The sequence below is a fragment of the Narcine bancroftii genome, chromosome 1 (assembly GCF_036971445.1).
Source record: "Narcine bancroftii isolate sNarBan1 chromosome 1, sNarBan1.hap1, whole genome shotgun sequence".
Taxonomy (NCBI): Eukaryota; Metazoa; Chordata; class Chondrichthyes; order Torpediniformes; family Narcinidae; genus Narcine; species Narcine bancroftii.
This window is the reverse complement of record NC_091469.1, coordinates 389406005-389422774: the sequence shown is the minus strand read 5'-3', so window position 1 is coordinate 389422774 and position 16770 is coordinate 389406005. Positions and strand designations below refer to the sequence as shown.

Genomic DNA, 16770 nt, shown 5'->3' with positions numbered 1-16770 from the left:
GCAGATGGCCTCAGTTTGGCAGTACATGAAGCCATCGATAAACATGTAGGTGTAGGAATGGTGTGTGGAATTAAAATAGCCTCTGGAAGAAGACAGAGCAAAGGTGCTTAATAAAATGGTCTCCCAGTCTATGTCCTGTCTCTCACCATGCTGACAATGGGAGCACCAGATGTAGTAGATGACCTCTGCAGATTCACCAGTTAAATCTTGCTTCACTTGGAAGGACTGTTTGGGGCCCCAAATACTGATGAGGGAGGAGGTATGGGAGCAAGTGTAGCATTTTCTGAGGTAACAGAGATAGGTGCCAAGGGGCAATTTGTGGGAAGGGATAAGTGGATAAGGGAGTCACAAAGTGAGCAGTCCCTGTGGAAGGCAGAGATGGGAAGATGTGTCAGGTGAGAGTGGAAGTGTGGGTGCGAGTGCAGCATTTTTGAGATTGGAATAAGAGAGGGAAATGGTGAAGTCAAGATGGTTGATGTCTCAGCGGCAGTTAGGAATCTGAACTGGGTAAAAGGCCAGATTGGGAAGTCCAAGAGGAGGAAGGAGGCTTAAGGCAGGAGGAAGGGGTTTTCAGTAGGGGGTTGAGAATCCTAGTTGAAGAAGTAGGCATGGACACAGAGATGATGGATGAAGAGTTCTGCATTTTGGTGTGCATGAAACTTGTGAAATGTGGGCATAGGGGGATGAAGGTGGGGCCTCCACTGAGGCCAATGTGTTCTGTCCCTGAGAGGGGAAGGTTGGAGGGGATAGTGAAAACCCAGTAGGGGTTAGAGTGATGGTCAGTAGGGTGGTGTTGGGGGGAGGCAGGTGGGGGAGTCAGCATGGGAGGTGGAGAGTTGGAGAGTCGGAGACGGGAGAACATTGGGGGAAATCAAATGGGGGAGGTGGAGAGATAAGAGGTTAGGCAGGCCCAGGGGGTGGGGAGAAAGGGGAGCTCAAAAGGGTAGATGGATGTAAGGAGTGGGGAGAATTGTGAGGGAATAGTGAAAAGGAAGGAGATATTGTGGGAGGGGAAGGGACAGTGGAAGCATCCAAGGTATTAACCTGGAGGTCAGGGTGGGAATTGGTGATGGAGTCAGCGAAGTTGTTTGAATGGAGTGGTCAGGTCTGGGGTAAGTACCTGGGATGGAAGTGGTGGTCTGGTAGGAGTCAGAGACATTGGGGGCTTCAGCCTGTGGGTGGCCAAGGCCAGGGTTAGCAGTGGAGTCATCAGCGATTCCAGCCTGGAGGCAGCTGGGGATGGGATTAGCAGCAGAGGCTCCAGCCTGGAGGTGGCTGGGGAGAAACCCACAACAGAGGTCACAGAGGTGGCAATCTCAAGGGAGATGAGCTTCTGTTCCTTGGCCATCAGATAAAATTTCCTAATTAACACTTGAGACATCAGAAATATTCAGGGCCATTTATTATTTGAAATCTACTTGTTTAAATTAAACTGATACAAAAGAAAATGAATTCCAAGCTTGTGATTAACCTACTCAAATTCAACTAACTGCACTTTGTATGCATGCAAATCTATACATTTTGGAAAATTTTGTAACGTTTATGAAGTAAGTGGAGGTGCCTTTAGACATTTTTGTTGGTAGTAATAGAGAGCGTAGCGACACTCATGATCATTGCTCAAAATTCTATTTTCCAGAAGAGTACCCACATTTAAAAAAATATATTACTAAAGAAGGGAAGGACAGATGGATCTGTTAGCTTGACATGACTTGGAGCCAATAGAACCATAGAACATTACAGCACAGAAATAGGCCCTTCAGCTCTTCTGGATTATGCTGAACTATTATTCTGTCTAGATCCATTGCCCTACTCTCAGTCCATATCCCTCCATACCCTTCCCATACATGCCCAAATTCTTCTTTATCATAAAAATTGAGCCCACTCTCAGTCGCGCTACAAGCACACCACTAGTCACTTTTTAAATTTAAATTTAAATTTATACATACAGCAGGGTAACAGGTCATTTCAGCCCATGAGTCCATGCCGCCTAATTTACACCCAATTAACCTACACTACCAGTACATTTAGAATGGTGGGAGGAAACAAGACCCCCTGGGGAAAACACATGCAGTCATGGGGAGAACGTACAAACTCCTTACAGACAGCACAGTATTCAATCTCCGGTCCCAATTGCTGGCACTATGTCATTGTACTAACCACTACGCCAACCATGCTGCCCCAATCCAGTGTGAGAGCCAATCATCCACTACCACTCCCTAACTTCTCCCATAGAGCCAATGTCTAATCCAGTTTAATACCTCACTGTGTCTATCGAGCGATGGAACCTTTCTGATTAACTTCCCATGTGGGATCTTGTCAAAAGCCTTTTTTAAAATCCACATTGACAAGATCCATAGCTTTTCCTTCATCAATTTTCCTGGTAGCTTCCTACAAAAACTCTGCAAGATGGGTTAAACACAACCTACTATGCACAAAGCCATATTGATTATCCCTAACCAATCCCCAACTATCCAAATACATGTATATTTGATCTCTTAAATTACCTTCTAAAAACTTACCAACAATTGATGTCAGACTCATTGGCCTGTAATGTACTGGATTATTTTTGGAGCTTATTTTAAGCAACAGAACAGCATGAATTACCCTCCAATTCTTTGGCACCTCGCCTGTGGCCAAGGACATGTTAAATATGTCTGCCCGGCAACAGCATTTTCTGCACTAGCCTCCCTTAAGGTCCGAGAGAATACCTTGTCAGGCCCGACAGATGCATTTTCAACTTCATTTGCTTTAAGGCATCAAGTATCTTCATCTCTTTAATCAGTACAGGTTCTATGACCCCCCCCCCCTCCACTGCTTCTTTGCCTCACTGCCCTAGACTTGGTGCCAGTTTTCTGAGTAAATACTGATGCAAAAAAAAATTAAAATCTCCTCCATCTCTCCTGGCTCCAAACATTGCTGACCAGTCTGATCTTCAACAAGACCAATTTTTTTTCCCTTACTTTCCTTTTACTCTTAATATATCTGTAGAAGCAATTAGGATTTTCCATCACCTTGTCTGCCAAAGCAACCTTGTGCATTCTTTTAGCCCTCCTGATTTTGTTCTTAATTTTTTCTTGCATTTATTGCACTCCTCAAATACGTCATTAGCTCCTTATTGCCCATACCTGCTATACACCTCTCTTTTCTTAACCAAATCCATAATATTCCTTGAAAGCCAAGATTCCTTTATGTCTATTAACTTCACTAATAGGACACCCCATATTGCACTCTCTCTAGATGGTACATCAATATATTGATTTCAAAAACTTTCCTGAACACATTTAGAAAACACAAAGCTATTCAGTCCTTTTACAGTATGGGAAACCTAGTAAAAATGTGGAATGTTATAATCACCTAAGAGCACATATTTTCTGCAGTTGGCTGCCATCTCTCTGCAGATTTGCTCCTCTGATTCTCACTGACTATTGATGGTCAATAATACATCCCCATTAATGTGGTCATACCTTTCCCGTTCCTCAGCTCCACCCACATAGCCGCAGTATATATGGCTCATTGAGTCTGTCATACCTGAGCACACCTTTGATATTTTCCCTGATGACCAATATGCCACCCCTCCCCCTTTTATCCCTTGTGTTTGAAACAATGGAATCCTGGAAAATTGAGCTGCCAATCCTGCCCAAGTTTCACTAATGGCCACAATGTGCCAATCCATGCTTTAAGCTCATCTGCCTTTCCTACAATGCTCCTTGCATTGAAATAGATGGACCTGAGAACATTATTTCCACCATACAGAATCCTTTGATTTCCCATCCCCTGCAAATCTAGTATAAACCCTCTCATCTCAGCATCTGCTCACCAAAGCATCATAGGGCAAAGCCTCAAATACTCAATCTTACACGACCTACATTTACATAACCCACTCTTACACATCCCACTCTTACATGACCCACTCTTACACATTCAATTCTTTCTCATCCCACACTTACACAATCTACTCTTACATGTTCCACTTTAAACATTCCACTCTTAAACATCCTAATATTACACAATGCACACTTACACATCCCACTCTTACACATCTCGCTCTTACACAACCTACTCTTACAGGTCCCGCTCGTACATGTCCCATTCTTAATTAGTCACATCACTTAAGTTCTCCTTCCCTTCACTGGTTAGAGCTAATTAGCCAATGGAGAAATTTAAACAAGCACCTAACTTTCCCGGTGTTTTTTAAATACTCCTCTTGTTGTTCCAATTGCTTAAATATGTGCTAATCTACCCCTTGGATAATAATAGAATTGGGAAGAAACTACCTGGATTTATGAAGTAAAAGTAATGTTTGACACAAATCTGTTGAAATTATTTGGATTACATAAAACAGAAAAAGAATGGAGAACCTGTTGCTATCAATGGAATTTAGTAAACCTTCAAAAATCTAGAACATTAGGTTATTACAGCACCAATGACCTGGGCTCGAATTCAGTGTTGTCTGTAAGAAGTTTACAGTTTTCCCCGTGTCCCATGTTCCAAAATTGTATACAGTTGTCGCACTATTGATTAATCACGTTAGACTGAGAATTGTGATTAATACACTTTAATCACCATAAAACATCAGCATATCTCACATGTTGTTGGCCCAGTTCCAAGGCAGGTACTGAGGGAGTGCTTTGAGCATAACAGCTTTTATGGGGATTCAGAGGGGAGGAGTCACAGGTACAGGGGCAGGCCAACCCATGCAGTACATTCATACAGACAATGCTAATAGCTTTCAGTGGTTCCACCACATTCACCCCTTCTTTTGAAGTAGAGTCCGGTGGGGTCAAGTGAATCAATATTGATTACAAGTTCAGCCTGTCCAGTGGTCTCGTCTGTGGTTGTGCCCTGTTTCCAGATGAAAAGACCTCCACATTCAGCTGCACTGTCTCGAGGGCTTTTGCCAGGGCAACAACTTCCTTCAGGCCTTTATTGCCTTTTTCTAGGAGTCTCTTGAATCCAGCCACACATGCATACCCATTAGTTCTTCTAAGTGGACAGCAATAGAGACATATCTGCAGCCACAGGCTCACCCCAGCTTTCATAGGATTCACCAACTCACCAGGTGCTTGTCTATGGCTGCCCAGAAGGTATCTGGCATAGAAGACATTCGCAGGGGTCCAATACTGTCTCTGCAGGAGCTGCATTACAGCCAAGTAAGTATTGCAGTCCCTTATCATCTGAAAAATGGAGTGGCCAACCTAACTGAAGAGTAGGTCTCATTGTCTCATTTATCTTTCTCACTCTGCACATTGTTGCATCTCATGAAGGCGTTGAGGCAGTGCAGCCATTGATCGAATTTGATGGAGGCATCCGGATCTATAGGCTTGGTGTCCAGTTTATCTACCTGTATTGCTTTGTCCATGGCACAAAAATTATGGTGATTAAATTGTCACACTATTGATCAACCACATTAGACTGAGAGTTGTGATTAATCGGCTTTAATCACAATAAAATATCAGCACATCTCGCATGTTGCTGGCCCGGTTCCAAGGCAGGTAAGAGGTTTGGGCATAACAGCCTTTTTGGGGATTCAGAGGGGAGGAGTTACAAGTGGAGGGGTGGGCCACCCAATACAGTCAATTCATACAGACAATACACAGTGGTTCCACCACAAAGGTTACAAAGTTAATTGGATGTGTTTGGGTGGTGTGTGCTCGTGGGATTGATGGGACTGTTACTGTGCTGTATATCTCAATTTTTTAAAAATCAATTAAAAAATTTAAAATATTCTGATTTGAATTTAAAATTTCAAACATTGTTGGGACCTTTTATGAATTATTTTCAGAATCTCTGATTTCATATGAATGCAGAAGTTTTGACTAATAAAGTAATTTATTACTTTGATTAGGAATTTTTTTTTCCTTCTCCTTGCCAAACAGCTTCGTTTTTGATAGTGGGTTTAGATTTTTTTAAATAATAAAATATTACTGTAATATAATTTGTCTAATTGAGAATCCAGGTTCCTTGGATGAAGTGGTATGATCTAAATGTAATTCAGTTTAAAAAAAAATTAATATGTATTCTTATCTACTCTGTATTTTTCAATGTGGAATTTCAATTTCAATTTTAATTAAAATATTGAAAAAAATTAAAAATATTCAAAATTAGAAAATATGGAGCATCAACACATGTTACAGGTTGGTTATAGGTTGGATAAAGGAGAGGGTGGGAATAAATGAAACATTTTTGGTTTGGGAGGCCTAAGTGAACAGTGCAAAGATCCCAGCTTTTCACACCCCATAAGAGGATTAAATGTAATTTATCTATTAGTCCTACAAACTTGCTCTGCCAATCAGAAGCAAATAACAGCAGGAGCAGGCCAGAGAGCCTATCCCACCATGCAATATAATCATTCTCTATTCAAGATTCCCATAACCCCAACCTGGGATCAGACTGATGACTTTTTGCTGCACTCCCTGCTTAGTAAATAAAGACATCAACCAATGTAGCATGGAAACAGGCCCTTTGGCCCATCTAAACCAAGCCAACCAAAATGTCTCAACCTCACTTGTCCCACCTGCCCGTGTTTGGCCCATAGCTCTCTAAATATGTCCTATCTATATATCTACCTAAATGTTTCTTAAATGTTCAATTGTACCTGCCTCAAATAACTCCTCTGGCAGTTTATTCCATTCACCTACTTCTCTCTGTGTAAAAAGGTTACCCATCAGGTTCCAGCTGAATCTCTCTCCCTTCTCACCTTAAACCTTTGTCCTCGGTTCACTGACTCTCCTACTTTAGACATAAATTCCCTGTGTTCACCCGACCTATTCCTCTCATAATTATGTATATCTCCCCTCACTCCAAGGAATAAAGTCTAGCTTGCTCAACCTCTCCCTATAGCTCAGCCACGCCCCTTCTCCACCTCCCCCCCGCCCTCCCCACTGAGTCCTGGCAACATATTTTGTAAATCATCTCTGCACCCTCTCCAGCTTGACAACATTCTTTCATCTTTCCTCTAGTACGGGAGTCGAAAACTGAACACTCCAAATGTGGCTTCACCAACATCTTATACAACTGCAACGTGACCTCATAATTTCTGAACTCAATGCTGACTGATGAAGGCCAATGTACCAAAAGCCTTTTTAACCACCCTATCTACCTGAGACGCCATTTTCAAGGATCTATGCACCTGTATCCTTTTTTTTTACTATGCTTTAAGTGTGATCTTACTAAGGCCCTAATACAGTAAGACACCTTTACTTTTATCTTTGAATAATCTTGTAATGAAGGCTAGCACACAATTTTCTCATCTGTATGTTGGCTTTTAGTGACGTGTAAACAGGGACAATCATTTATAAAATGCACAGTTTTTCTGTTTTGTGCACTAGAGTGGATAACTTGAAATGTTTTCACATTATTGTCCACATGCCATGTTTGTTCCCAGCTTATTTATATCCCTTTGAAGCATCTTTACATTCTCCTTTTCACTCGCCCATTTGCAGATTGTGAGGAGCATAGACAGGATTCAGAAGGATAGAGGCTGTTAGATAAATGGGCAAGGACATGGATGATGGAATATAACGTGTAAAATGTGAGATAGCATAAAAATATAAAAATTATGTACTGTGTAAATAATGGATAATTGAACATTGTGTTAGAAAGTACCTGGGCGTCCTTGCTTACATAGCACCAAAAGTTATTAAGTAAGTTTGGCAAGGATTCAGGAAGCCAAATTATACAAGAGGATGTGAGCACAAGAGTAGAGACACATTGTCCATTTATATGAAACTCTGGAAAAACAGTATGAAATATTGGCCAAAGGTCTGGTATCCCTTGATGAGGAAGATTAGAAGAGGTGAGAAGAAGAATTAAAGAAATTCAGGGATTGCAGATGCTCGAGTCTTGAGCAAAGATTGAGAAGCTGAAGAATTCGGCAGGTCAGGCCATTCATTCAAGGTGAGAAATAGTCAATCAGAATTCTGGGTTTGGATGTTTTATTGGGATAAAACCAATTTGATTCCTCTGATGGTGCTTTGGCATACAAGCAGATATAATGCAGATTATGCCTAAAATCTCATGAATTTATGAAATTGAGAAACAATTTCAATGAAGTACACAACCTCTTTAAAAGACTTGGCAGGGTTGAGACAAAATATCCTGGCTGGGATATCTTGAACTTGGGGAATAATAAGAACAAAGATGAAGAGGAAGTATTTTGCTCAACAAAATGATAAGAGATCAAATACGTAAAGTCTTGGTTTTAAAAACAACATGCAGTGTGTCACATAATACTTGCCTTAATGGCCCAAAAAGATGAAACATGAAAGGGAAGTTGGCACTTTTTATGGATCTGTACTAATCTGGATTGTTCACTATCATATAAAGGGTGTATAGTGGAATAATTCTGCCAAGGCTTCTCTGATTTATTCATTGTAACTGGGAAAGTAAAGTTTGTCAGAAAGCAAATTAGTAAATAACTTTAATGTTGCTTGCAGAAAGTAAAAGAGATTGACAACAATTTTTTTTTAAACCTTCTAAAAACATCTGTACAATTTGTGAAAAATGTTCTGTGGAATTCTTCTCTCAGAACCAATTACTGAAATATGTATGGCAAAAATATCCACCTGTAGCAACTTAAATTAGAATCTTATTCTGAAGAAAATTATCCTGGAACAAAATCTCATCAGTGAAGTCAGTGGTCTATTCAGAGAAAATTATTTCAGCATCTCCATCATCGTCTGGACAAAAGAATACTTGTATGTATTGACCTAGGACATAGCACTGCAAGGACAATGATATTAAATTGCTGCTTAATGCCTGATAAAGCCAAGTTGAAATGCTACTCACCATTGACATGAACAGTCAACTGTTGACTAGCTGATGTCAGCTTCTCTCCAGCGACAGTCACCTTTATAGTATATTCACCATCATCACATAATTCCACTGGGTTAATTAACAGTGTGGCACTGGGAGGAGATAGGAAAAACCGATGGCCATGCTCCATGTCCGGAGTCAAGGTGTTGTTTATAGCTGTTATCAGAAGCATGGAACCTGAAGAGTGGCTTTGGAAAGTCCAGGTTATCTGAATGTCCTGATCTTTTGTTTCAGTGCTGTAGTTTACAGGGAGCAGGAGAGGTTGCCCAACAATCCCCAGGATTAATTCAGTTGGCACTGTAATCGTAACAGTTCCACAAGTGCCTAAAGGGAACATCAAAAGACTGAAAATTCACATAAACTTTCAATGCACTATCTTGAAAAAAGTCATGCTTCAGAAATTAAAACAATGATGAAATGATATACTTTTATACTATTTGGTTCTAGTTTTGAATAAATATAATTGATATGCTCAAATCTTACACATTGTTAATACAGTTGGAAGTTCAAATGTTCTCTTCCTGCAAGAGTAAAGTTAAAATGCTCCATCAAATTATTTCAATTTTGAAATCCAATCACTGATTTTTTTTTGGGGGGGGGGGTGCCCAGACCAGTTTACCACCAGGCCTGTCTTGTCCTTTTCTTTGGCAAAGATGGCATAAGGATATTGGATTAATTAAGATACCCTGATGTTTAATTTATTTAAGAGCCCCTTGCCTGCTTGTGAAAAATGCCTTTACTACCTCTGAAAAACACATGAAAAAATAATATTAATTTCAGCCTGGATTTAACTAACATTTTTAATATGTTGATGATGCAGCCAATATTGTCTCTCTGAAAACATATCCCCTCCACAGAGCTTGCCTCCCCCAATCAGTCCTCTTGTGTTGTCCTAAATATGACAACAGTGTGTTTACTATCTTTCCCAAGTCACCAAGATATATTGTCGACAGCAGTTGTCCCGGCACTGCTCTCTGCAGCATCTCACTGCTTACAACAGTGGTTTTCAAACTGCCCCCCTAAACTCACATTGCACCTTAAGCAATCCCTATCCCATAAGTGCTTTACAATTAGTAGAAGATTGCTTAAGGTGGTATGTGAATGGAAAGAAAAAGGTTTGAAAACCACTGTTTAAATCGTACCTCATTGACTCGTTATGTGCACGGTTTCATAACTCCAAAGGAAATGGGCCAATGACGATTTTTCTCGAGCAAAATATTTCAGTGACAATTGGGTCTCGAGCAGTGATTCTCAACCTTCCCTTCACACTCACATACCATCTTAAGCAATCCCTTACTAATCACAGAGCACTGATGGCATAGGGATTACATAAGGTGGAATGTGAGTTTGGGGGGGCAGATTGAAAACCACTGGCTTACAAGATGGTAACCTGAAAATGAGGCCCCCTCTTGGCTTTCTCCCTGCTGCCAGTAAGTCAGTCAATATACTATTCATGCTTATATACAGTATATATTACCCCCAAAGACATAAGTTCTTATCTTGATATTTTATCATACACTTTTAGAAATCCAAATATATCACACATCTACTGACTCCCTTCCATCCTCTCCAACTAATATTTTTCTCAAAGAACTTTCATTAGTTTGTTCGACTTGATTTCCTCTTCATAATGTCACACTGACTATACTTGATCAGATTATGATTTTGAAATTTTTGCCATCAGCTCCGTAATATTTGATTCTATTTTTCCCAATAATCATTAGGCGAATTGGCCATGGTTTAGCCAGCTTTTTTACATCCTACCTTTTTTGAATAATGGTTTGTATTAGCAGTTTTCCAGCATTTCTGTGCTTCTCCAGAAATGAAGGATTTTTCTCTTTTAATCTTTTTTATTGAATTTGATAGAACAAGCACACATTGTATAGCGAACACAAGATTACCAAATATGAAGAATATAAGTACTTTTCAAAATATAAAACAATAATGATATTCCCCTCCCCCATACAACGTTGTCAAGATGACAAAAAAAAAGAAAACAAAGAAAATAATTCTAACTTCCTACCGAAAATAAACTGGGAGGTTTTGACATAAAATTAAAGGTCATGTAGTTCTGCTGAATCTATAAAACATTCCTAACGGAAGGAAAAACCATGTACATAAATAAATACATTCAATGATCAAGAAAAACAGACATAATGAGCATGAAAATAGCCCATAAAAGGACTCAACATTTTATGAAAATTAGTGTAGTATACAACACGGAACACCTGATCTTTTCTAAATTAAGACTCCAAACAAAGCAGCTAAAGGATTAAGTTCAAGATTAACACTTAATATTATTGACAAACATGAAAAATCTCCCTTCATTAAGGTTCAAGAACTCAACAAGACCAGAACATATGTATCAAGGTTTCTTCCCCATCATTAAATTTGTCACATCAGCGATTTAGATCATGAAATATACGGGATTATTTGTCTTTAAACATGTATTCTGATATACAAGCTTGAATTGGATAAGAGAATGTCAAACACATAGTGAAGAAGTGTTAATTAATTTAAGAATCAAATCCCAACTCTAGAGAAAACTAGAGATCATGCTCTCATCCTCTTTTAATGTTATCAAGGGAAACATTAAAAAAAAACTTTTTAAAAATAGCTGCCCACTGTCCCCAGTATTGTTTATATTGACTATTGAACTGCTGCCATTTGGCGGGATCCAGATATAAAGGGGTCCAGAATGGGCCAGATAAAGCATAAAATTAATTTATTTGCTGATGATATGCTGGTATATTTGATGAACCCGAGGGGTGGGGGGGGGGGGGTTGTTCGCTAGGCTGAGGACCACACTGGAGGATTATGGCAAAATCTCAGGATATAAGGTAAATATAGACAAGAGCAAAATCATGCCTTAACAAAGGGGGATTACATATATCAAAAAAGCTGCCGAACAATAAAACACCAGGAGAGGATGGATTTCCAATAAAATTTCATAAAAAATTTAGAGTTATTAATTCCTCCTCTCCTAGAAGTAATGAACCAGATAGAAGAAACACAAAACTTCCCAGTTTCATGTAAGACAGCAATAATTACAGTAATACCAAAGAAGGGGAAGGATCCATTAACACCAGCATCATATAGACCAATATCTCTACTTAACTCAGATTATAAGATAATAGCGAAATTATTAGAAAACATATTGGCCGACTGTGTACCAAAAATAGTAAAACAAGATCAAACTGGATTTATTAAAAAAAGACCAACAGCAGATAATGTCTGCAAACTTATTAATTCTAATTCAAGGAAATAAGAAACCAATGGTGGCTGTTGCCTTAGATGCAGAAAAAGCCTTTGACAGTGTAGAGTGGAACTACTTATTTAAAGTATTACACAAGTTCAACCTGCCAGAAAAATATATTAATTGGATTAAAGCATTATATAATAGACTGTTGGCAAAGGTAATAATAAATGGATATGTATTGAACCAATTCAAATTAAGTAGATCAACTAGGCAGGGATGTCCATTATCCCCCTCATTGTTCTCCTTAGCAATAGAACTATTGGCAGAGCTGATAAGAATAGAAAACAAAATAAAAGGCATAAAAATAAAGGAGAAGGAGTATAAAATCAGTTTATTTACAGATGACATCATAGTATGCCTAACAGAACCAGAGATATCAATTAAAGAATTACATAAGAAATTGAGAAATATCGGGGTACAAGGTCAACGCAAATAAAAGTGAAGTGATGCCAATGAGTAATATGGATTGTACAGAACTTTAAAAGCACAAGCAATCCGATATCTAGGTATCAGGTTAGACAATAACTTAAGACACTTGTACAAACTAAATTATCAGCCACTAATAAAAAATTGCAGGAAGACTTAGAACATTGGAAAGAACTACCACTGGCATTGATAAGGAGGGTGGACTGCATTAAAATAAATGTGTTCCCAAGGATATAATACTTATTTCAAATGTTACAAATTCCCTTAACAGAGAAATTCTTTGATGAACTAGAAAGAATAATAAGGAAATTCTTGTGAAAGGTGGGAAACTGAGGGTAGCGTTAGATAAATTAACAAAGAGGTATAACCAATGTGGTTTGCAGTTACCAAACTTCAGAAATTATTATAGAGCCACACAATTGAGGTATTTATCAGATTTTTACCAGACGAGAGAAAAACCAGACTGGACTAAGATAGAACGAGATAAACTAGGGGTGAAGGTACCGGATCATATACTTTATAAGTGGGATGAAAAGCTGGTGCAATATAAAAGCTGACCAGTATTGCATCATATACTTAATATATGGAAGAAGATCCACATAGAAAGGAAAAAAATGAATTACCAAATACCAAAATTGTTATTGACACAAAATCTACTAATCCCTTTTACAATAGATAACATTTCCTACAGAGAATGGGAGAGAAAAGGAATCAAAAGAATATAATTTTTTTTCTGGGAAATAATTTATTAACATTTGAACAAGTGAAGGGCAAATATGGAATAACTCACGGTACAACGCTTGCGTACCATCAAGTGAAAGCTTATTTAAAGGATAAATTGGGAAACAGATTGAGATTACCAGAAGGAAGCAGCTTTGAATATGTGATTACAGATAATTAAAAGATTTATAACAAATATAATTAAACTGCAAGGTAAGGAAAATGATGAAATAAGCTATAAACCTAAACAAAAGAGGGAAAAAGATTTAAACTTAAAGATAAAGAATGAAGCATGGGAAAAGTTATGTTCTGGAACTATGAAGAATACAATAAACACAAGGTTACGCATGATGCAGTATAATTGGTTACACAGGTTATATATCACTCCTCAAAAATTAAAAGAATGGGATCCAACATTATCAGATAGGTGTTTTCGTTGTGAGAAGGAAATGGGAACAACAATACATACGATTTGGGCATGTACAAAAGTGAATACGTTTTGAGAAGAAATAATCAGATATTAAATAAAATCACAAAAAATAACATACCAAAAAATCCAGAGATCTTTCTTTTAAGTAACATAAGAAGCAAAGAATTAGGCCTCAAATTGGATAAAGCGCAAAAAAGATTCATTATGATAGCCTTAGCAGTAGCAAAAAAATGTATAATGTCAACTTGGAAAATGGAAGAGAGCCTGAGAATACAGCAATAGTACATGGAAATGAATAAATGTATTCCATTGGTAAAAATAACATATTATATAAAAAAATAAAGTCACATTGTTTGAACAAATTTGGGAACCATTCATGGAACATAACAGAGAGAGCTTGCCTCGGACCTCCATCCCCTAAAATAATAAAATGATAAGAAGACAAAATGATTAGATTTAGTGTGTAAAAGTAGATGACGCATTTTTCTTGTTTGTTTTTCCTTTGTGCGAAGACATTGTTTTATAGTTTTATTGTATTATATATGTTGAATATTTATTGGTTTTGGAGGGGGGTGGGAAGGGGGGGAGGGAAAGGGGGAAGAAAGGGGGAAAATGCCACTGTGTATATTTAATGAGAAACGTTTGTACATATTTTGGTTGATATGGTTCACAGTGTGAAAAATTTAAAAAATTATTTTAAAAAACAAAGGGGAATTACAGACAATAGCAACAAGTGAGCCAATTTAAATGGCCGCAAGTGGGCATCAAATATGTGGGGTTAAAAGTGGATAAGGATTTTTGTAATTTCTATAAACACAATTATCTCCCTTTGCTCTGAAAGATTGAGGAGGACTTTGGTGGATAGAGAACCCTGACCATAACTTTTGTGGGCAGGGTTAACTGTATTAAAATGAAAGTAATGCAAAGTCTATAATATCTTTTTCAGTCCTAGCCCATTCCATTGCTTCAGAGTTTATTTAAGATGCTCAGCAGATGTGTCAGGAAGTTCTTGTGGAACGGTAAGATGGCTAGGATCTCCATTTAAAAATTGACATGGGGTTACAAACTGGGAGGTCAGAAACCTGATGTAATTTTGAAAACATAGTATATATATAAAGGTACTAAACCCTTCTGGGAAGGTTGTAATTTGAAAATTACATCCAGCATGTTAGATTAACAAATCAAAGGAAAATTTAGTAATTGAACCTGTAAAAAGAATTCTGAAGAAATGAAGGATTTTTGGATGATTACAATTGGTATATCCACCGTCTTAACCAGCCACTTATTTAGGCTTCCAGGATGCAAACCATCCAGGTCAAAATATGTAACTTGCTTGGTCAAAATATGTAACTTGCTTAATTCTGATTATCTTATGATGGAAATGGTATTTAATTTCTCTGTTTGTCCAAGACATTTGTGTCTTATGTACTAAAATTGCAGTGATATAGGTTGTTTTGCAAGTAAACCATTTTGACATCTCATGCACAATATACAGTCTAAGGCACAGTATACTGTAAGTTCAGATACAGATCTATTACCACAGAGCAATGGCAACAAAAGTTTATTATTTTAAGGTTAATTCAGGAGCTTGATACTAGTAGAAAAGCTGTTAACCATGTCTTAATCCATTATGATCCTGGCAAAGAACTGATACTCGCAGTAGATGCATCACCAGCGGGATTGGGGGCAGTACTTTCACAGAAAACTGGAAAAGGAGAGCAAACCAGTAGACTGGAGCAGCAGGAATTGATTTCTACATAACTGCTGACATCTTCTGCTCAAAACTTTTAAAATCCTCCATCTTTGAGTAATAACCAAATGGAACTGCTTCATTCTCATTACTTATTTTTTACATACGATCGAAACCTCCTCCCCTCAGTACACTGTATTCAATACTCCAGATGAGGCTGACAACTGATCAATGTTCTGTGCAAGTTAAGCATAATCCGTTTTTTTTTATTTGTAAAATAATGTCCCGTTTTTTTATTTATTGAGATTATGGGATAAGAAATACTGGGATTTATAAATTGGTGATGGGAATAAAGAAATAGGGTCCCTAATAATTGTAATACTGTAGGTTAGAGTATTAAATCCAGAAATAATGAAACTTGTGAAAACCTCTTGCCATAATTATGGACAACTTTAATCATCATTTGGATGATCTGTCATGTGCAAGATGAGTCCATACAAAATATCTAGGATGTTTCCTTAGAACAATTTTTTAAAATTATTTTAGAAATACAGCACGGTAACAGGCCCTTTTGCCACATGAGCATGTACCTCCCAGTTACACCAGCACACTTTGAACAGTGGGAAGAAACGGGAATTACCAGAGGAAACCCATGCAGATATGGGGAGAAGATACAAGTTCCTTCCACACAGTACCAGATTTGAACCACAGTTGCTGGCACTGTAACAGCGTGGCACTAACCACTACACTAACCATGCCACCCCAATTGAGGAACAAAGCAGAGAGAAGCTTATTTGAGATTTGTGAAATTGCAATAAAAATAAATGTTTGATCTTATAATATAGTATTCCTATGGAAGAGTGATTACTGCATGGAAGCATTTCCAAATTCAATTTCAGGGTAAGAAACTTGCATCTGAAAATAGTGTCCTAACCCTAATTAGACCCTAATTAAAGCAAAATATTCTAAAAAAAACTATTTTAAATCAGTATTCACAATGGTACCAAGATTTTGCTAAAGAGGATAGGGAAAATAGTTGAGAGGGCAAGGCAATGTCAGACATTGAGGAAGATGCTTTTAAGTATCAGTGATAGTATATTCCAATGAGAATGAAAGTCTGAGAAAAGGTTCCACAATCCATGGTGAAGCAAAGAAGTTAAGGGACGGTGTAAAAATTCAAGTAACAAAGTTGAAGTGAAACATGAAAATGTGCAGACACTATGATTATAGTAAAAAACCAACAAATTGGATATTTTTTTGAAAATGAGCAATCGATGATTAAAGATATAATAAAGAATAAGATAAAATATGACAGTAAATTAGCAAATAATGCATAAAAGGCAGAAAGTAAGAGATTCGACAGGCTTGCCAGTCGCTCAAATAATCATTTTACCAATAGAGGATGAGACTAGGAAATAGAGCTGTGGAAAA

General features: G+C 37.9%; 1 protein-coding gene across 6 annotated transcripts in view; it reads right to left on the bottom strand.

Annotated features, from left to right (window-relative positions):
• The window catches only part of hepacam2 (HEPACAM family member 2), a 115078-nt gene that overhangs the window by 88605 nt on the left and 9703 nt on the right, over positions 1–16770 (bottom strand). For all 6 annotated transcript variants that reach the window (XM_069913644.1, XM_069913640.1, XM_069913642.1 and 3 more), the window contains exon 2: positions 8788–9138. In XM_069913644.1, the coding sequence (XP_069769745.1) occupies positions 8788–9138 (351 nt within the window). The remainder of the gene's footprint in view (positions 1–8787; positions 9139–16770) is intronic.